This window comes from Varroa jacobsoni, unplaced genomic scaffold (assembly GCF_002532875.2).
Source record: "Varroa jacobsoni isolate VJ856 unplaced genomic scaffold, vjacob_1.0 scaffold_302, whole genome shotgun sequence".
Classification (NCBI taxonomy): domain Eukaryota; kingdom Metazoa; phylum Arthropoda; class Arachnida; order Mesostigmata; family Varroidae; genus Varroa; species Varroa jacobsoni.
In genome coordinates this window covers 279,716-303,072 of record NW_019213204.1, presented here as the reverse complement: position 1 = coordinate 303,072, position 23,357 = coordinate 279,716, and the positions used below count along the sequence as shown (strand labels likewise).

At 38.2% G+C, this 23,357-nt stretch overlaps 1 protein-coding gene across 2 annotated transcripts; it reads right to left on the bottom strand.

The window, feature by feature from the left end:
* Window positions 1–3,703: 3,703 nt before the first annotated feature.
* LOC111259175 (multidrug resistance-associated protein 1) lies at window positions 3,704–23,223 on the bottom strand. Of its 2 annotated transcripts, XM_022830946.2 has the most exons (19): window positions 22,459–23,223; window positions 15,338–15,398; window positions 14,790–14,963; window positions 14,375–14,491; window positions 13,908–14,057; window positions 12,807–12,994; window positions 12,206–12,546; window positions 11,823–12,048; window positions 11,464–11,638; window positions 10,372–10,807; window positions 9,840–10,036; window positions 9,207–9,551; window positions 8,772–9,016; window positions 8,057–8,635; window positions 7,027–7,192; window positions 6,575–6,901; window positions 5,953–6,201; window positions 4,949–5,469; window positions 3,704–4,626 (listed from the first exon to the last, which is right to left on the bottom strand). In XM_022830946.2, the coding sequence occupies exons 3-19, from the start codon at window positions 14,949–14,951 to the stop codon at window positions 4,515–4,517; spliced, it is 4,536 nt and encodes a 1,511-aa protein (XP_022686681.1). In that variant the 5' UTR covers window positions 14,952–14,963; window positions 15,338–15,398; window positions 22,459–23,223; the 3' UTR covers window positions 3,704–4,514. The 2 variants fall into 2 exon arrangements, with proteins under 2 accessions (XP_022686681.1, XP_022686680.1); XM_022830945.2 differs by lacking the exon at window positions 15,338–15,398.
* Window positions 23,224–23,357: the final 134 nt, after the last annotated feature.

Here is a 23,357-nt window from a genome sequence, read left to right as displayed (position 1 = left end):
GAACATTGCAATAGTGCATTGATATCCCGATGTGTTTTTATTGCGAGGGCGTATTGAACGTGATTATTAATATGTATCAAGCCAATGAACCTTAAAGATCAGCCACGACGATTGATTGGGAGTAGTTTTTCGTACGTCGGTTAACCCTTTGCGCTTGTGCACGATTGATAGCGTATGTATGCGTATATATATCGTATTCTGCTAAGATGCTACTACGGCATTGTAGTCAGCGTCAATTGACCCAAACCCAACAATCGATGGGCGACCCATAGCTACTTCCTGTCGATGATGGACAAGTTAATGCCGATGGAATGTCGCCGTCGTTCCAAAAATTACGAAAGCGTGCTATTCTCGTTGATACTGAAGTGTTAATATATCAAGTCGATTCCATTCTAAGTGTGTTTCATTCATCAGACGTTTATACAGCTCTTTTCGCTTATACATATTTAATCGGATTTATGCCACATCGATGTGGATTGTGTGATATCAAGTTTGAAGAAAAAAAGTTTCAAACTGAATGCTATATTAATTTCTAAAGCTACTTTATTTCTGACATATTCAGATAACGTAAAGTGTTATTGTTGTTCTATGTAATCTCACTTATCATGTAGTATTTGTCGCTCCAAAAGCTTGAAGCATCGACTCCCCGTAATTTTCATCTCATTCAAATTATCGCGCCGACAATTAACGCTGTTTTAGCTGTAATATGACTGTCATTATAAATCATAAACGTTGAGCTAGCCCTGAAGTCTCCTTAACGCATAGTTCATGCTGTATTTATAACAACTGAACAAAATCGAGGCAAAATAATACGATAACACTGTTGATTTGCTACATACAAGTACATAATAGCCCTCCATACAGAACCCATTGGGCGAGCAACAAGGTAAGAAACCCATCATGTCCACTTTCAGACAAAAGACTTGGCGGGCCTCTTCATGAGTATGCCAGACAAAACAGACTGCGCGCTTTCAACACCAAATGTAACCTTTACTGAAAAGAGTGGAGTATTTGATGTGTCACTGTCTTTATGTGTCACAACCTGTTGCTTCACTTTATATATATAAGGAAGTCGATGTTTATAGCCAATGCAATATCATTGCAATGGCCAGTTCATCGCGTTGAGGAAGATGCGTTGGGGTTTCTCGGAGACCAGGATTACGGCAATAGCCACTTCCCACTATCACAGATCGTCGTATATATTTATCTATATATGCGTACGCGTGCGCGTGTTTGTACCTGTCTCCCGGCCTTCTTATCAAGCCGACATTGAGGGCAGGCGGATATTGAGCGGGTCGCTGTCGTTTCGACACTGACATAAGACATGTACAGGACAGCCTGCATTTTTGGACAACGTCAAAGCGACGTTTTCTGCAGAATTCTTTAAAGTTTTGTCCTTAATGTCCGTAGTGGACCGGCTGCACCACAGCCAAGATATCGCGGTTCATCGAAAACGCTGCACTGATATCAGCACTCTGATGAGCCCGAATTATAAAAAAATTTCTGGTGCGGATACCGGACAACAATAGAGAAAAATGCTACTTAGGAAATTGGAAAATTTCCTACTGGATCGTATTGTGAACAGATCTTAGTCCTTACTTTAAGACTAAGTCCATTGAACCCTATCTCGAGCGTAAATTTACTCTAAGTCGGTTTATATTATTGTAGTATGCAGTAGTTTCTCCAAGAGTTTTCAAAGGAAGTTGCTAGCAATGTTAATCATGCTGATTTTCAAATATTTATGGACGTTTCCAAAATAAAAAAAAAAGGCTAAACCATTTAGAATCATCTTTTGATACTGCCAGCATTGACGATTATCGACAACGAATCCCTGCAGATGGCTTCAGCCGTACAACTAGTCTAATGGTCTCCTTTTTCCGCAGAACTTGTTTTCAAGTGCTCGGGGCACAAGGCGACTATTCCTTGAATGTGTTGGCTTTACGTTCAAACGATACTCACGTATGAAACTGATCTAGCTATTTACCGCGTCATTAAAATTTGTGCGTTCCATTTCGGCGGATTTAATGACTACACATAATACCAACAAAGCAGTTATCATAGCCGAAAATCGATCATTTCCAACTGGTAGCTCTAAAGTCAAAATGAAAAAGAAAAAAAATGGGTGCAATATATATGCGAGTTCTGCAAAACGCTGTACCTTAAATGGTCTATGTGTTTTTCTAAAACTTTCTCCTTCTAATCATTCCTGCTTTGGCAGGGACTAAAACCTTTATGAGTCGATACAGTTTTTCGAAATAGACTTGTACTATTACAGAGATTACTACAGATTTCTAAAAAAAAACCACATGTTTGAGGTCTAGTTCGTATTTGAAAGTTAATTGAAATTTAATAGTGTACTCTCCAAAAGAGATCTTAATGCTAGTGCCAGTGTCACATACCTTTGTTTGTTACCTGCTGCTAAATTTGGCGCGTACTAATCCATTCTGCATAATTATACCAATTATCTTTAACCGGATGGGCTGACTCGACAAAAATTGATATTTTTTCTCTCGCGTTTTTAGTTGCGAGGATATGCCGCTTTGCGGATCCGCATCAATAACTTCGCTGGACCTAATAACTGAAACCAAATACAGTCTCTCGGCTATATAAGCCATCACTTCTTTTATCGTAGTATCGCTGCAAAGTATACGAAATTCTAACTATATCTGTATAAAAGCTTCTTCATCTAAGACATAGCCAAACAAAAACTATCCTCCTTTCTTATGTCAGCTTCAATAATAACATTTTCCCGTAAAATGTGTATATGGCCATTTGGTTTAAAATATATTTATTTATATTGCAAATACATAGGAGTATATTTATAATCTATTTTTAGTGGAGTTTTGCTTACAAAATTTTAGAGTTGTCTGCCATTTTTACGAGTGCAAGGTATTGAAGGAAACCTAATTCTTCCTATAATTGATGTTAAAACATTAACATGATAATATCATATTCGCTGTAATAAGGAATATTTTAGTAAAATTGCTAATAGTGCAAGTTATGCAACTTTCGTTTAAGAACTTATTTAGATCAGGTAATAAGTCACCTTTATGACAATCATGAAAACAGAATTTAGTCTTCTAACCATATTTTGAAAACTACGGGACTATAAGAGCCTTCACAAAAAAAGATAGCAACCCTGTTACAAGCTGCTCGCAGGCCAAAGAAATAGCCCAAGAAATCTTTCAACAATAAACTGACAGATGCACAGAATGTTTCAAGCGGGCCCTTAACTGCATGAAAAAACTAGAGATGTCTGCTATTTTGTACATTTTCAAGCAATGTTTGAAATGATCACTAAATTTCTATAAAATAATCACCAACGCTAAAAAATAGTATGAAACACCCACGCTAAACACTCAGACCTTGAAATCAGCTTCTCTAATTTTATTATTTATTGGCCAGACCGCTACCGATTGTACGGGAACCCGCAAATGATTGTTCACCGCCAGTTCAAAGCACAAGATGAGTCTTTTGCACAAGATGAAGTACATTTCCATGCTATCAATCGGGCGCTCTACATATGGAATCGTTGCAAGATAATTACGCTTATCCGAGCCTAACATCATCTTAATTTAATTTAATCTCAACATATCATGCGCTGTAATATCAGAAAAACAACGCAGGTCATTATTACATCACTACTATAGTAGATTTGTCTTTCGACGATTTTTCTATGTTAACGCAAAAACAACAATATACGTTTAATTACATAAAAATATACAAGCTATTTACTCTTTTATTTATGCATTGGTTTTTTACAGTACTTTTTATAAAAAAACATACATCATGCCTATAGAAAGGAGCCTATGCATAGCAAAGTACGCATAGAGCTTATATAATATCGTTAATATTTCATATATATATATAAACACAATTCTTTAGAGTTCCACAGTTTTCTATCATTACATTATGGTGTTTAGGTAAGCGTAGTGATTGAATTTTTCATGTTTGCACGCGCAATTTTTATCTAACGTTCATGCAAACAAATAGAAAAGAATAATAAGAGGTAACAAAGGTGACTAATTCGTAGTCCAGGCAGTAAATTAGGCCAGATCGTATCAAGACCGGATTAGCGTTTTGGCAAACTCACTTTTTATCATATCCTAAGTTCCTATCCATGTAGACGTTATGATAGTGGTAGAATGAGCTCATCATCCTTGATGAAACTGTTTTCTTACTCTTCTGAATCATTAAGGGGGGCGGGGGTCGAGCAAATACTATTTGAGCAGGGCCTCTCTATAAAAAAAAATAAACGAACAACAGCCCTGCGCCACGCTAGAGGGCTGTTGTTCGTTCACTTTTAATTTTTTTCATTATTATATTACAATAAATAAGAAAATTCTATTGAGTGCATGCTTAACATGCGACAAAAGTACATGCTGTCGAGCATTTCTTTGCACACGGGTTAGCGGTAAGTTTCTTTTGCTATAACTGTTGCATTATCCTAAATTAGTTCCGTTCGATTTTTTCGCCGTTTAAATATTTTCATCCTATTGCTTCTATAACTATTTTTAGACCAATCCTGCATCCTTAGCCATAGCGTAGAAAAGTGAGTCCTGTTTTTTCAAAAGCACCTGAGGATTCTCATACTCCACCACCAGACCGTCGGACATCACCATAACCCTGTAAATATAATTATGGAGGATATTTAATAAGATATCTTTATATCGTCAGCTCGTCCATAATAGCGCCATCGTTGGCTTACGTTCAGTTGTAAGCTTTTTTTGTTAAATAAGTTGTCTCTTTTGCAATAAAATCGATTAAGATGCGACTGCATTCGAAACATTTGCCCTACTCATACAGAGTCAACAAGGGCACGCACAACTAAGAGCGAGCCGTTGACGACTTTTTTCGAAACGTAGTGAGCGCGTACATCGCACCCTTGAGGTGTTTACCTTTAAAGTGTTCTATACGAAAAAGGTGCGAAAAACGCTTGCACACGTACTTATTGTGATCAATGATGGTGTTCAATCTATGCGCAATGGTAAGCGTTGTCGAATCGCTGAATTCCTGTTTGAGTGTCTTTTGAATCAAGTCGTCGGTTTCCACATCGACGGCGGCGGTCGCCTCGTCTAGAATGAGAATCTTCGTCTTCCTCAACAAAGCCCTGGCAAGACACACGAGTTGTCGTTGGCCAACGCTCATGTTTTCTCCGCCTTCGGTCACCTCAAACAGCAAACTCTTGTCTAGTTCGGTAATAAACGATTTAAGATGCGCCTGCTCCAGGACTGCCCAAATGGACTCGTCAGTATGTTCTTCAAATGGGTCGAGGTTTTCCCTAAGGGTACCCGAGAAGAGCACAGGATCCTGCGGAATGATTGTTAACTTTGATCGGAGGTCATGTAGCCCAATGCGCGAGATGTTTATTCCATCGATCACGATGTAACCGCTTGCCGCCTCGATCAAACGGAATAACGACAACGTCAATGATGACTTTCCTGCACCGGTACGGCCCACGACGCCAACCTGTGAAAACCCCCCGAAAGGTGCGTTCATGTATTACATTTGATGTGATCGAAACATAATATAGTTATCATTTTCTTAAATGATAAATTTTGTCAATTTTTTTCGGATCCATACGTTTTAATCGATGACAAAAGCATCGTCTACTATTTTACGTCGTTCTTTCGTTTGTTTTATCATCTACTACCGCTTGTGCTTTTTTTGTATTTGTAATACTTTTCCTAACATTTCTGGTTAAATTAAATAATTTTGACACTTACGTCAAATAAAATGCCCCAATCTGTGATAGTCATACATGGTCTAACCTGCTTTTGCAGGCTGAGGTCTGTATTTGTACTGGATTACATTTTGAAGCCTGTTTACTATGTATATTTTTTATAACATGACAACACTCAAAGTTTCAACAAATTTTAGATTTGCGCATACAAATATTTACGTGGTACTTGCTACGAAAAAGGAGAATCGCTGCAGCGTTTCGTTTCCTACCTTTTCTCCCGGGTTCATCTGTACATTGATGTCCTTTACGACAAGAGGTAACCCATCACGGTAGCGTGTTGAATAATCGTGGAACTGGATAGCACCCTCTTGTGGCCAATTGAATTCAGGCCGATTCGATTCCACCACCCAATCAGCCTCGACTTCAATGTCTGCATATTCGAGACAGCGTTCGATTGAAACGAAATTGGTCTCCACGTCTGAAGTCGACTTTACAAGCATATTTAACGTTCCGGTAATCTGAAAAAGAGATTTTGATGAAAACATAAATCGCAATTAGCCTTATAGCACTGCAATAAACTAGTGATGAAGAAAAACGACTGTGAGGATTTTATAAATATCTGTTTGTGAGCACGTGGCAACATTTCAATTCACAGCTGTTGCTAAATAAGTTTTCTATGTTTTAGAAGTAAATGCTATATATTAGTAATTATATCAGAATGAAAATTCCAGTGGAAGTATTCTCAAAAAGTCTTCCGTCATCCCTAAGTTCTCATAATTTGCAGTTATGTCATATCGTATACATTCTCTTAATCAGTATAGTCATAATAAATAGTCTTTATTAATGACAGCACGTAATCAATAGATCCAACTACTTTTTTGGAGTTCTCACCGTAAGCGCGTAACTGATCGAGAGACCCGCCAGGCCTGGTGTAAGCACGTCCCTGGCCAAAGCTGCGAGAAGAGATGCAAGGAACACGATTACGTAACCAAGGAACTCAAGCCTTACGGACAGCCATCGGGATGCAGCTAAAGATGGATAGTAGGCCGAATGATTTATATCCGTCTTTAAGTTCGATAGTGCGATGAAACGTCCTTCGGCACCGTACGCCCGAATAGACGTACAGCCGGTCAAAGTCTCGGAGAAATGCATGTAAATAGGCGAACGAGAAGTTGAGTCGATCCGTTTCAGTTGACGTGAGGTTGAAATGTAGTATTTCTGTAACATAGGATGCAATAAGGTTTTATGGCAGATGTACAATCATCCACGTAAGTTTGGCCGATATTTAGTCATTCGTCCAGATTGTTCTGGGTTGCATTGATTCTAACTACAAAAGTACATACCTGGACGTAGTAGTAAATTATCCCGAGAGGCAACACAAGTACTAAGAAGACTGGAGTTTGCATTGAAATTAGAGTTAGTGATGCGATTGTCCTAAAGGATTGTTGGATGGCCATTCGCAGATTGAAACGCATGGTTATGTCTGCCGCATCAATATCCTTTGAAAACCTGAAACACAAACGATTCTATACCTTTTGAAAGTGAATTAAATGGAAGGAGTGCAAAGCTTGCCACAGCACTCAATGTGTATACTGAATTCGCCGAAAAGTTGCTACAGCGAAATAGCCGTCTTTGGTGAGAAAAAGGACCCAGAAAACTTTCTTAGCTGCTTGTTAAATTGTATGTGAAGAGATTAAACTTAAACTGTAACGTAAAATATAGTCAATTTACCTTACACGTATAATTTATTTTGATTGAAAGTTGAAAAATATCAATATCGTGGGTGGTATCAAACGTGGTCCATAAGGGTAGTAGATGAAACACACAACGTATACAGTCTAGGTAATCTTAAAAAAATGATTTAAAAAAAAAGGTCACATCTCAAGCTTATTCAAATCACTTGTCTGTGTGTATTCCATTTATCGAATTAAAATTGGTTTTACCGCTTATGAATCGCACTAAAAACTCTGGCAATATGATGTGAATAATATGGAAGATAATATTATGCGGAGGATAAGACCCACAAGGTGAATGGTAAATCTGGCTTCATTTGGCGGAAAGGGTGCCATGGAGGCCTCATCAATCGCTGTAGCGATGTATGTAGCCGGTGATAATGCTGCTTAGATGTAAATACTTTGAGAGTCGTCTTTAAACCCATCTAAAAATCCAAGGATAACGGTACCCGAAATAAGATATCTAAGACCTTCGAATTTTCGGGGCGTAACATACCTTCCAAAATTACTTTTTTCTTCTGACATATGAAACTTTTCGAGATCTACGATAACAGTCTAAAGACGGTCTTCGAGATACATTCTTCATCATATGTCTCTCTGTTACTCTCCGCTCAGAGTAGGATTTCAAACAAACACTTACCTGTTGAGAACTCGCCCCATTGGTGTGGTGTCAAAAAATGACATGGGAGCTCGAAGAACGCGCTGAACCATCCTCTCATGAAGAACCCGTCCACCTTCTAAAGCGATCAGGTTCAACGAGATAGATGCAATTAAAGCAAACATCGTTTCTCCCGCACCCCACATGGCGTATAAACCAAGTCGGTAGTCTCGTTGAGCGATACTGTTGGCCAGCTCGGGATCGATTGCGTCCTCACTCCATTTCGAAAGCCAGATTGACGTAAGGATATTGAATACATTGCCCATTATGAAAGCAATCAACGTAACCATAGATCCCACGAGGCCCATAGCCACGATGTAGTCGCGGTACACTTTCCAGTTGACAGAACCCACTTGAGCTTCCTCATCCTTGGTAAGTGCTGCTCCGGGCCGATTCTTGGACTCTTCTGCGCCGCCAGCAAGATTTTGTTTAGAGTCACGTGGTTTGATTGATTTGATGCTCGATGCAGTCGAGACCGTTCTAGTTGTGGAGGTCTTCCGTCGAAGGGACCCCAGCTCTGACCCGCCATCACTTTCGCCCCCGCTTACAATCGAGATTTGCCTGGATAATAGCAGGAGAGTAAAGCAACGAATTTTGGATGGTACTCTAGATAAATCTGTAAAATAAAGTAGCTATTTAAAATAACAATCAGTACATAACGCGTTTATGGGCCATTTACAAATTTCGTAAGACTCACTTGACGAGCTGTGGCGGGGCTGCGCCCCCCTTGACGATCTCTTCCATGGCTTTCAGATCTTCTTCGGGGATTTCCTCGTCGGGCGCCTTATCTTGAAAATGCTGCATCAAAAAATCGGAGAAAGCTCCCTTGCGCGCAACAAGTTCTTTGTAGGTTCCCCATTCGGATATTCTGCCGTCCTTAAGTACGTATACTACGTCGCATGAATTCAACACGGATAGCCGATGTGTCACTAGGATGCGTGTCTAATGATGTTAATCAAAAGAAAACATACTCACAAAAATGTGATACAAGAATGATTAAAGAAATAGGAAGCATGCATGAACCAAATCTCTAACGGACAGTATATGATTAAGAAAAATCACATTATACAATTTTTCATATCTAGCGCACTTTCTTTGAAAAAAATTCAAGTCTAGCCTTTAGAGAAGTCACCTTGCCGGCCAGTATGCCTGTATTGCTGATGACTTTGTCGAAAATATGTTTGCTGACTTGGCTGTCTACAGCAGCTAGCGGATCGTCGAAATAATAAATATCTCTCTGTGCGTATACAGCGCGCGCCAACGAAATTCTCTGTTTTTGGCCACCGCTAAGGTTGATACCCTTCTCGCCGACTTCAGTCTCGTCTCCTCCAGGCAGCATCTCGAGATCGGGACGTAGGGCACACGTATCAAGGACCTGCTCATAGCGGGCACGGTCGAATTTATTTCCAAATAGAATGTTGTTTTTAATCGAAGTACCTTGGATCCAAGCCTGTTGCGGTACGTACGCGACCGAGCCCTGCAAACGAGACACACACAATGATGAAAAGTCTGCAGAGACCAGTTAAATTCAAGATGAAAAGAAATATATTATATACGTATGTAAACGTATACGATCCGGCGCCATGATGCACGAAGGATATCAGATCTGCTTTGCTTTTGCGGACTGCTGGATAAATTTTCATGTTTACGGCTAATCCGGCTAGTCAAGTGAACTTATATATATTACACCCGCGAAAGCATATTGTTTTGTCAATTGCGTACCTGAATAGTATAATTTAATATAAGCAAAAAAATAGGGCCATACCGACACGGTGACGTTTCCTGATTTCTTGACCACCTCACCCATGAGTGCGCCAAGCAGCGTGGTTTTACCTGTTCCCACAGTTCCTACGATAGCTATTAGCTGACCATGCTTAATCTCCATATTGATGTCCTGAAGGGTAGGAGTTTCCGCGTCAGCTGCGTACTGGAACGTACCATTCCTGATGCTGATCGCGCTAGCTGGAATAGATGTAAAGCAAGTATGACACACATAAACGTGAAACAAAAGTTGAATCATTGACGCCATTAGCGCTACTGGATTATATTATTTAGTTGTAAACTACTCACTTGATCTCTGTGTGCCAGTGCGACTTAACTATAGAGAAATAACTTGACAGGTCACTATGCGCTGGTTAAACATTAACGGATTGGCTTCAACCATGTAGCAAGATATTACCGTATAGCAAATACTGTTACCAATTTTAAACAGCAAATGCTAAGAGGATACAAAATCTAGATGTAAGTTTTTTTGTACTATATCATAATAGATCAATTAAAAGCAGTAATAAGCATACCCGCTCCTTTAATCCTCTGCACTGCGTCCTTATCGAGTTCATCAGATCGAAGATATTTATTAACTCGGTTGAGGGATACAAAGAACATGGCTGTGAACGAAACGAGCATCGGCAGGAAGGCCATCGGCAGCTTCAAGATGTTAAAGAGCGATAGTGAAACAAAAGCTTTGTTCGCATCGAGAACATTGGCAGGATCCGAAAGGACATGGGTGGCAAACGAAGCCAGCGATACGAGGAATGGAGCGCTTGTGAAGGCGAACACCATGAAGCCGCTCAACCACGCTTGCTTCCGAAGTGACTCTAATTCTTTATTACGTAGATTGTCGATACGTCTCATAAAGGACGTCTCCCAAGCATAGAGTTTAAGCACCTTAATACCGGATAGAATCTCGTTCATGAGCTTTGTACGCTTATCCTTGTTACGCATTAAGGAGACCTTAAAGCAACACCAAATGCAAGTTTGAGACGATACATCGTAACTGTATGGATCACACGAAATAATTTCAAGGATCGTAAGAAAAATGTACGTTATTTATGCGGTATTAATGCTAACTGACCGCATATTATTACTGTTATTTTTAGTATTACTATAAACCTCTAGCAGCTGCTTCTATAAGTCATATAACTGCACTTAAGTCTTCCTGTCTTAAGTGCAATTATATGACATTAGAATAAATTGCAAAAAAAAAGTAAGTTGATTGCGTTACAACAGTAATGCACGAGTATCTAAGTAAATATTTTCAAGATTTAAATCAGCATGTATAGTTTATATACGCCATACAGTGTTTCTGTGAGACCTACGGAGAGATATGTATTCCTCCGAGATTTCACAGCTCGCCAAGTATATGTCCTAACACCTCTGAACGTATTAATATACTTAAGGAGTGTAGTGTCTAAGATTTTTTATATTTACTATTTACCATATTACATATAATATGATTTCATAGACATGAGTTAATTACGTATTTGAACGATAAATGGCATTTTAAGATCAATTTCCAGAGACGCAACATGCACAATCGACGTGTCCATCTGTCTCAGAAACTCAGACGCAACTATAAGCGTTAAGTGCTAAATTTCGAGTATTCTCACCTGATATTTCCGGAGCAAAATTGTGACCACGGCGTTGACTGGCATAAGAAGGATCATGACGAAGACTCCACCAAGTGTAGCGATCCCTAGCTGTTGCCAAAGCATCCAAATCGAAATACCAATCTGAAGGGGTATTGACCATAACATGTTCATCATGTTCACTTGGTCCATGATCCTACGGTAAAAAAAGGAAAACGAAAGGAAATGTGTTCATTTATGGTATACAAGAAATGCAAGTAGCACTTACAAATGGTGCATGACCATAATCATAATAATAATTAACGGTGTATCCGGCTGAATTCTGTATTTCCTGCTGACTAAGTCAAATAGCCTATTTAAAACTTCAACTTTTAATCTACCTTTGCGTGTCGACGGACATCAAGTTAACAATCTCTCCTGTTGTATACTGGCCTCTTGCATATCCGCTCAGAGTGAGGGCCTTCACGTAGATTGCATGAATAATCGCAGAGCGTACCTGCATGCTGATACGGTAAAGGCGGTACTCGTACTGGTTGTTTAAAAGCGACTCAGCCATTAACGAGGAAAGCATTACTGTAGCAAGGAACACGCCTTTCCACGCAGGCTCTACGGAAACAAATGAGGAAAAACGCATAAGGTTTAACCGCAGCCAGAGGAAGATGAGAGCATAGCGAAACAATATTGCATTATATCTGCCATTATACTATACACATACGAAGGCGGATATAACTGACAAAAAAAGCAATAATATACATTTTCTTACCATCCGTTTGAACGAATGTGATCAGCGAGTTAAGAATCACTGGAGCAACAAAGGTGATTAATGATACGACGAGTTTGATGACGGCCGTTCCAAGAAGAGGTAGGCCGAAAGTTTTCAGTAACGGATAAAGGATGTTAAGCTGACTTTTGAGCACTGGTGTTCCATCCTCCCTGCCCTGTTTCGAAGATCCATCAGCTTTGTTTTTTTTTTTTTCTGAGTTGTAATACGGTAGAAACTTTCTAACTATGGTTTCGGTTGTATTATCTTCGTCCAATGCCCACACATCTTCCAGATAAAGTCCCGATTTTTTTGATGCTCTTTCGTATCCAAGAGCTATCATTCTAGATCAACAAAACAAATAAAGTTTGTTATACTTGTCACATAACATTCGAATGATTTTAGCCTCAGTTTCATATCATTGCCGAAATTAAAGCCACATTAGGCCGTTATATATATTGTATTAGTAGGTGTAATATAACGAATAATTACAGTATAAAAGCCACAAGCTGATTTTTCATGCTCTGTTAACGTCCAAAGTACGACACTACTTCTCATAGGAGTAGATAGCTATTGTTGTCACTGCACTAAAAAAAACACGTACCGGTTAAACCACCAGAAAACAAGGCTCGAAAGAAAAGAGGCATCTTTTTCAGGACATTGATTCCGTCTATGCTTATCGATTAAATGCGACAGCCGTCGATCGGCGAAACAACTCAAAGTTAACTGGACAGATGACAGGCCAAATGCAATAACTGCCAATGTGAAACGTAGCTTATCCGTTGTAGCCAGCTGAAAATATGACGTATATGTAAAGGTCTTATTAGTACGATGATATCTACAATGAAATACGTACAAACGATTACTATTGTAGTTTCACTTCGAACAACAAAGCATGGCGTATATATAGTTGCTAAAAAGCCAGAGCTCGGCATAAATATTAGAATATGAACACAACTATATACAGCGCAATAGCTGAAATCGACAATCGAACCTGTTCTACCCGATTCTAAATAAGCTCTTCGTCAAGCTTGAACGGCCTAGTCCGCGTGGCCAATGCGCATCTCTTTAAGCATTTTGCCATATATAACCATAAATAACGAGCATGCTGCCACGGTGGTAAATTTCAGCGTTAGCAACACACATTAAAACATTAACAATTAGAAAAATATGGAGCAAAGAAAAGTAAGAACTTAAAAAAGCTAAGACAATTATTAAAACTAGCAGCCCCTTGTATAATTGTTATATCATTTCATAGGTTTGTTGGAGGGATCCCTTGTAGGTCCAGCAAGACCAACTCCGATTATGGGGAGAAGTCCTTGCTACTGCATCCAAAAATAGGAAACTCCAAAGACCTGCTTATATAAAAATAATATCTAAGAATGCCAAAAGGAAGAAAAATTATTCATCAATCAGAAAAAAAAAATTTTAATTGGGCTGATTAACATCGAAAACTCGTTACATCCTCCATAAACGTTTTCCATTGGATGGAAATCTAGCTGAATGCATCTAATGGTAGCATGCTTGCTACTAGGAGGCTTGATTGGCAGCCAGCCATCTGTCCGATGGAACGTCTAACGGCGATACCAGACGTAAAACTCGAAACATAGATGCTTCACTTGAGTAATGTAGGGTGTAAGAACATTTATTCTCAAATATCGCTCTCCATCTTGAATGCTTAGTTACCGCGCTCTTGCGTTGTTACCTGGGGGGCGTTGGGCAGAAACGCGGCATTCATTGCAGTCCGGTAGCGTATGCCGGTCGCTATCGTGTATAGAAACCAGAAGGCGAACAACGACGCGGAGGTAACCTGACCGCGATTCTTCTGGTACATAATGAAAGTGGCAGCAAAGAACTGCAATCATCATTGCAAGTTAATCAGTACCAAAAAAGTTTAATGTTATTTATATTATTCGTTTCAATTCATCAAATATGCAGTACCATATCTGTCAACAACAACAACAACAACAACAACGTCTCAGGGATTAGATTAAGAATTTTTTTAATCTCGGTTAACTCGCAACTAAGACTCCATATAATGAAAAAAAAATAACCCGAAGCAATGAATGGTCTAACTTCAATGCAATAATTTTGTTTAAAGGATCGCATAACCCTATCGGCTGCTATTATTTTCTACGCCAATTTTCACCGTTAATCAGAGAAAACACCCACAATTGTGACGAGCTGGACGATCGGACTCCAGAGCTCTGAGCGAAAATAGGTCAATGGCTGACTGATAACATTCCATAGTTCGCACATTTGTACAAAAGCTAAAATCGTACATATCACCTGTCGAAATAATGAACCACAAACACCATTATTATTCTAATGTATATACACGTTTTATTGGGCAAAGCTTAGGCTCAAAATATCTGTACAAATCTCTCTACGATATAACCCTACAAATTATACAAATGTTTTATTTTTACTTTTGTTTCTATCGAATTTTATTTATTTATATTTAATACTAATATTAATATAGAAGATTTCAAGAAAAACATGATCAATTGTATTTACGAGAATTAATTCGGTTTTCGGGCCAAATAAGAATTGACAATATAGCTAGTTAGTGTATGCTGTCACTCGCAATTTTAGTAAAATTGAGCGTTGTCCACGGTAACCGAAGGGTCCTGCCCTGCCCTGCAAAGGCTTCAATGACTGCGAAGACGAACAACGCGGCACAGGGTACCCATATGAGGACTGTGTCTTGAAAACAACGCGTTAACTCCGGGTTTGTCGTATTCCACATGAGTTCCCAGTCCTGTAAATAAAAAATAGAGATGTTTTTTTCATAATTTCCGTTTACTCTTTGCCCCTGATTTTCCCTGTTCGGACTTTGGGACATAGTTGTGCGTTTATGTATTCTTCTCCTACTACTCGTTTATGTACTCTTATTAACTAAGAAAAATCTAACTCCTAATTTGCATTGGTGAAAACAATGTGATAGAATTCACACATGCATAGCGATTTGGTATCTATGAAATTAAACCACATTATGCAGTGAGGCAAACCAGGTTCTAAAACCGTAACATGTGTTTGTTAAGTAACACATACATGAATGAAAAGAAAGAAAAAGCAATATATTACGAGTATGCTAGCTCTAAGCCAAACTAAGCCACTGCCGTAACTACTTACTAAAATATCCTTAGTGCCCTCGATGTATCCGACGCATCCGAATGCGGTTGTGGTTAGAATACTGCGCTCAAGCACAAAATTCATTGCTTCAGTTTTGACACTTTATATATGTATGATATGTAAAGAAAAGTTAGCCAGCAGAAGCTAAACTCGTTTCAATCGTGTCAACTATTTTCTTATATAATACATCCATGAAAAATCCATGCAATAAATACTCGAATTACCCGTTGGTTAATTAGTTATCATTGCGCATAGTTCAGTTGCGGTTTCTGGATAAGACGAATCCTCAACAAAATGTGTACTACTTTGAGATGTTAGGATCAGTATACGCAAAGGTTTAGGTATCTCTAGTAATTAGCTCAGATCTAGCCTTTGTACAGAAAGAAACTATACAATAAATCCTTTAAGTCTGTGTTTGTTATTAAAGCAGTAGAAGAAAGAAGCATTTTCTACGCAGCGTGACGATGCAGAATTATTTGTGTTTTCATTTAGCCTCTTAGGTCCACAAGTACGATCGTATTTTTGATTGGATCATTCCAGCCCTACGATGTTTATAATGATTTTTCGAACAGCACAGCAATTCCCTATCTCTACTGTGTTTTCACCCTGTCACGTTTATTCACGCTATCACTTAAGGCTGTGTAAAGTTTCTAATTTTCTGGGTCGTGCTCTGACGGTAAGTTTATTCACTAGGAAGGTACGTCTGACTTGTCCTTTGTGCAAACACCTTTTGCTAGACACGCAGAAACAGTGGAACATTATTTTTAATATTGAACTATCGCCTATAATATGGTTTATGTTCGGTACTAACGAGCCGGATCGGTAATTGTAGAGAGGGGGCGTCATGTTGCTCGGTGACACTATCGTAGGCAAAACTGACACTAATCGTGATACTGATGTAAGCAAAACAAATTGCTAAACTGAGACGGCCTTTCAGATTCCTGCTGGTTTAATGTACTGTATCAGAGAACGTGGAAAAAGCCCGCATTACCTCACCGGCGAAAGTTGCAAGTTACTATTGTACCATTAGTGCATTACCTGTTTGTCTCACTAGCGTGTTTCGAAGAGCCATATCATTTAAATCATACAAAAGCCTTAAGCCTTTTATCATATTAGGTGTCAATCCATTGATCTCACATAAGTGAAGAAAAACTATATCAGGAGCAGAAATGAATAAGGGAAGTAATCGATTACCAAATCCTTCAATCATACCAAATATTACTACGAAAATATTACAGTAAAAGCATCTGAAGTAACAATCATCATTAATAAATAAACTCAGTTGACCTGATTCAATACGAATACTAATTCTCAATGCTGTTCCTAAAAATTCAACTCAAGCTCTAAAAATTAATTAAATTGAATCAATATCTTTATAATTACAGAAACGTATTTAATAATTTATATAGGTATTTATATAGGTAAGATTTTAATTAAAAATACTTAAAAGTATTCTTTATTTTCAAAGTTAATAGCTTATCCTACTTAGCGTGAAATACTTAGTTTAACGAATTTTATTTAGGATAAACGTTATTAACGACAAATAAAATAGTATCGTGTGTCAGCGTACCTATCGCAACAAACCAAGCTTCACATTTTGTAAATCATAGAACAAAGTAAAATGTCAGATTCACTTAAACTTCAACACATGCTAGAGAAAACTTGACTTTAATTTGAAAAGAAGATGTACAGCACGAAGCTGAGCACCCAGTTTCATAAACAGACACGAAATAGAACCCCAACACTTGTTAACACTTACAAATTATTACTTACATCACTGACACCAAATAATTTCCATGGGTGTAAATGGTTAGTTTAGATGCTCGTACGGTTTGTAACTACATAGTAAAAAAGGTAGGGAGAAAGACAGTGGTTCCCATTTGCCAATAAAAAAAGCTGTTCCCAATGACGAATACTATATGAACAACAGAACCGTTGCATCTAAAAAAAAAACTCAAATCATAACTTTCTGAATATCGGTTCAGTTATCCTCACTTTTACCTATTGTAGTATTCGTTAATCTGCTTGTGCTTTGAAACTAATACTGATGAGAGTCGAACACCCTGGTTGCTCTTAGTCGTCCTCTTTGGCTAACGGCCAGAGGAAATGCCTCAAATATGACGGTATCGATGGTGTACAACAATGATTTACGCATAGTAAAATTCTGAACTCCTATCATACACAATACAGTATTGATTGAATGTCATTTATACGAAATGCACATGCTTAGTTATTCTATCTAATTATTTAGATAGAGAGGAAACGTTCTATATTCAATCACCTGTTAAGCGTTTACAATATACATATATAGCGCAGAGAGCAAATTTCCTTGCCTAGGTTTACGGTCATTCTCTTTCATTGTGTCCTATTCGTCAGAGATTTTCATATTACAGCCGTTTAGCATTAGACCAAGTGTAGTATGCTACGCATTGTGTGTTTCTGTGTGAGATGAAAAACCTTTATCCCACCGTAGCTGTCAACAAAAGCTCTGACTTGCGATGTATTCGTTTAGACGAGAAGTGCATGTAAATAGGCAGAAGGCTATTTGCCTATAGAGTACAAGACTATTGGTGCTTGGTGTCTAAACGAGGACTAAAGAGTGCGCAAACCCAAGCAAAAATTGTAACTTGTCGAAAAAAAAACAGTCCTGATTTTTTTTAATGCCAACTGTTACCAATTGACACTACACAGTAGATCGTTTCATAGGTAGCAGGATATCTGCAATTGTGATCTCGGTGCGTTTTTACAACATACTGTTGCTATACGTTGTTAAAACCGCGAGCGTTTGAAAAAGGCCACTCAGATGCACGTGTTTTTTGTCATATGAGAGAACGGGTTGCACGATATATATATTATATTATAGAATGAGTTGTATCGTAATTTATATCGGAGGCTGCGGCGTAAGTGCTGTTAGGGCCATATCAGGCATGTTTGAATTATTTGTTACTGTTGCTTTTGGTACCGCAAGAATTATACCACACGGCGTAAACTCCGCAACCGATCAACCTATGCAATTCATCCATTACTATAAATATTTAGTTGAACTCAGCTCTGCGTATAATGAAGAGTCGTTGTTTAAATTTAACAAGCTTAGACAGTAAGTTTTATGTGCTTAAAAAACGCTTGGGTGTGTATCCATTCGGGTAGATTACTTTGTTATTTCATTATTTCATGCCAAGGGCCACTGACAAAAGTGGTCTTTCTAGATCCTCCTCGATAACAGGTTAGAGCAATCGCAAAGTGGTTGGTTGTATGCCATCGTCTTCAGAAAGAGAAGAATATCGTTGAAAACTATTTCAATTATTAAAATACACACAAAAGTCCTGATTCTAGCACGCAGAATAAAAATATAAGTAACAAGCCAAATCGTGAGGAGTTTTCTTAAAAAAATAAACTAGACAATCGTTTAATACCACAACCAGACTTGACCTCGAAAAGCCATCAAAACAAAGATAATTGGTAGTATTCAACTAAAATGAAGCACGGTACGACATAGTGTGAACGACTTACTTCTAATTTTATATAAGTCGAATGTTGTTCAGAAAAACCTTCATTTTCAAAATACTTACTACAGGAAATCTAGTTCGCCACTTACCTAGATTCTTAACAAGCTCTAAATATAAAGACGGTGTTTCGGGCGTATTATATCTCTTACTAGTACTACAGTTATTACATGTATGTCCCACTAATAACCCCTGCTATAACTCATTGCGCTGGATTTAGCGAAAAGATTTGCTCAGGAGAAGTGTCGTTACAAAAATTAGCTGCAATTTGACAAACGAACAGCAATCAAGCGACAAACTTTTTATAACATAATTCGACTGAGTTTTTCCTTCTCCTACGCATACATGCGAAATAGGCCGACTTCTCAACTACATTAGGATATCTTCCTAGCATAAGTCATCGTAGTTGAACAGTTATCGAACGCTATCTATAGATCTAGGATTAAGGGGATACTGACGCTGCAATTCGATGCTAATATTCGAAGAGACACGTATTAAAATATGACGTTCGGTTGATTAAGGAGCGCTAAAATCAACCATCAAAGCTAACAATAGCAATTGGTAATAGCAAAAAGATTTGAAACCTACGTATTATGAATTATAAAACCTCCTTACTAAAGGGAAGTGGCTTGACATGTAAGGATTCATACGTATATACGTAAGAGTCAAGCCTCCAGCTAATTGAGCTTCATTACACCACAGATTTGGATTATTTTTCGGAAAAATGACGATGCTTTTAGTAACAAATGACACTCCTTCATTCAATCAACACTCAACATTATATAATATCGACTATAAAGGTCGCAGTTTTTCAAAGTATCGACTTGCGGTATTCAGTTTTGGTAACTCATCTTGTCAAAGTTCAACATAATCCCATCCAACGTAATAGTGATAAGCTAACCTCGTCGAGCTACTGGCAGCGAACAACACTGGAAAATTCGTCTGACGAGTTAACGTTTGACTTTGAAAACTATAAGTGTAATAACGCTATTCTTAAACGATATTTGAATTTTTATTATTTTCATTTTTTATTATTTTTTTTCTATTTTTTTGATTTATTATTTTATATATTATAATTTATTAGTGATCCATCTATATTTGCTCCCATATTAAATTTTCACTGGATTTTACTATAATACCTTTTTCGTATGCATCAAAGAAGCATGTAAAGAAAATTCAAATATAATGTTGTTATATAGAGTAAACACATCTATAGTTCAGGTATCATTCCAAAACGTAACAACTGAAAAAGTCCTTTATTTTCATGCAGTGTTTGATACGATGGGAATCGGACTAGCGGCTGTCTATCAATTCTTTCTATTAGGTCCCCTTTTCATGGTTATAATTGTATAAATGAAAATAATTGATCTACATTTTCATCACCTATTAACTTCACTGAAATATGCTAGCACAATAACATACATAAATGGACGGATGTACCTCATAGGTAAAAAGGAATATTCAGAATAATGAACCTTGTCTGCTCCTCTTCATTAGGTATTCTGCATCGATAGCTCCCTCAGCCGCAATACATCCTACTACACATCCTTTTCTAAATTCTTCTGATCGGTAGTTCAATTAAGCATCATCCAAAAAGCTTTTAGGATTCAATAACGCAATTCTTAAAAGAAGCTAACTAAACTGAAAAACATTTTCGAATTAGAGGAGAAAAACCCACTCGACTTTTTTGATTCAACGGAGAATACTTCGTGCCAATTTTGAAGGAGAGTGGTTGATAGGCATTTTAGCCATAAAGCTCTTATACGGGAAGCACATCGTGGGTTGTTCCGCAGCTTTGTGACATCAAAAGAAATCCGAACTAAAACAGCTATCGAAAACACTGATTTTATCGGAAACAGCCTCCTTTTTAGGTCTTTTTTCAGCAAGGAGTAGAGTTTTGCGACCCGGCGAATAAAGTTCCAACCTTAAATAGTCCACGACAGTTGGTAAACAAAAAAACAAGAAAAGGAAACCAGTGGTCAAAAACCATCGTCAATTACGCAACAACCTAATAAGAACAGGTGGCCGACAAAGTACTGATGGTTTTCAAGCCAAAATTAAAGTAAATATATTTTTTCATATTTTAACAGGATTTAGGTCAAGTGCGGGTTTCTTTCATTGCGTTTTTCTAGAGTTCCGCAAATATAAATACGATCGAGTAAGTTCGTTCGCGTCAATTCGTGAGGCACGAAAATATCGAGCTTTTTTTTGTAGCCAGCTTCCTTTTTCGGTGAAAAAAATTGTTTGGTGGTGGCTATTACTTGAGAATGTCATGGCTATTCACGAATCGCTCTCGCTTAATTTTTGCAATGATTTTATCAACTTTTTTTTAAATTAGTCAGCCACTATGGGATGTATGTTTTGCATCGAGATACTTAAAACGAAAACATTAAAATCATCTTTATGTTGCTATTTTTCGATATTGCAACTTAAGTTTAAACAGCATAAGTATCTTGGGCAGCATAGAAATATAACTGCAAATTTACAGCAAATTTCCGCAAACATTTTAAAACTACAAACATTTTAGCACTCCTATTACTATCAAGTATTAGCCTTTACATGATACAATTATTACCAATGATACCAAAATGCCAATGCGACTTATATGACTTTGAAGCCATGTAGCCAGAAAGACCGTGAATATTTTTCGCCACCTAATATATTTTGCAGACTATTTTTTTACCTAGCTGTTCGATGACATTCTGATTAGGCTCATAAACTTATGAGCCTAATCAGTAAGAACTTACAAGTAAGTTTTATGTTCGACAAAATGTTTAGGAACAACTACATCACCAAATCCAGCATGTCACGCGATAGGGTCTTTGTGTTATGCTTTAGCTTTATCCAAACCCCACACAGATTATTTAAATCGAAATGCGTTAATCTTAAACAAGCAAAATACTTGTCTGTACATTTGCTTATGATAAGACCGAATACGACGTTTTAATTTGTAGGGAAACCGCATTCCACTAAGTTTATGAAAACTAAAAGAAAGTTGCAACTCCGACGAAACGAACTCTTACTTTAGCAATAGATCCCAACTTGTTTTATGGGCTTGTTAATGGGTCCGTTTTATTTACTGTTTCAGCAGGGGTACCTTAGGTGAGTGCAGTTTGTGAATTTGGTCAGCACCTAATAGCTGTCACGTTCATCATTTATAAATTTTGTTATATCTTGTGTTGAGGTGTCGTCACTGCGTTAATTAATATGCAACACTATACGAATCTGCCTAATAATCTACCTAATAATTACGGCCCATCAGTAAAAAGAAGTGTGTGAACGTAGGTGACAAAAAATTTCCTTTGGATGCCCACAACCTTCCTAGTCCGACAACAAAATCTGTCAAACACGCCACTTCAGTCACAGCACTAGTTCACTAGTCGAATGCAAGAATGCCGAATCGATTTAAACTTGTCTAAAACATTTATATTGGCGACAGATAACGATTACATTACAAATGAACTAGCTTTGATAATATACACACGCACAAGCGATTATCGGGACAAATTCTTACTATATCAAGTGAATTTTGTTCTTTAACATCGTTAAGCACAGGGTTTATTTAGTTCATGTATTTTGGAATTCATTTTTATCATTGCTCACTACGTTAACACTCACCCATAGGGTATTGTTACCACAGAACTCCATTATCACTGCTTGCCGTGGTTCCTGTTCGTGGGACACCATAGTGCGTAGACTACGTGCGGGGTGAAACTGTTCTTTTTACGTATCTCGGCCCTGTAATCGATATTCAACCGAAACCGTCGCTCTCACAGTCGTCGTGCTAGATTTGATTCAGTTTGGAAGCATCTACACACAAACACTCTAAGCCCTTGTTAAGCTCCCCCAAACGAGCGACAGAAGCGCTCGTCGAGAGCAGCAAGTTTCCTTTGAGCCAGCTTCACTACGAAGGCCATTTGGACCGGCGAACCCTGTCTCAACGACTGCTGTAGTTTATTTTATAGCATATTCGTCGTTCTTTTTACAGTCACAAGGTCGAGATGTTCATCTACTTTTAGATAATTTCGTCGTCGTTGTCAGAGACATAGTCAATTAATTTTTATCAAAAGACAAAATGTTGATCATCACACCAACGTCGTCGTTTATCCGACAGAGTACGTTTCGTTACCCATCCTTTTTACGCTAACCCATTTGCCGGCAATGGGCTGCGAGGCACACGACAATTCGTTCTCCTTTACTGCTAGTGTAATTCCTTACGTTAGTGCAACTGCTCTCCTCGTCTGCTATCACTTTGAAAAACACAAACGTTGGAAAGAAAATACTGTAGACTTTTGACGCTCCGCGAGCTTACCACGCTTCTCAGTATCCGAGGACCGCTGTTTGATCATCACCAACAAGACGCTCTGCGTCATCGTCACTCACTTTCAGCTGATTACCACCAAACAACTAACCAAAACATTAGCCCTCTCACCTCTGCAAACAACGCCAGCCGTAGAAGTAACAAAGGAGACGAACCTAGACAGCGCTATCGTTGGATTCGGGGTCCAGGTTCGGAG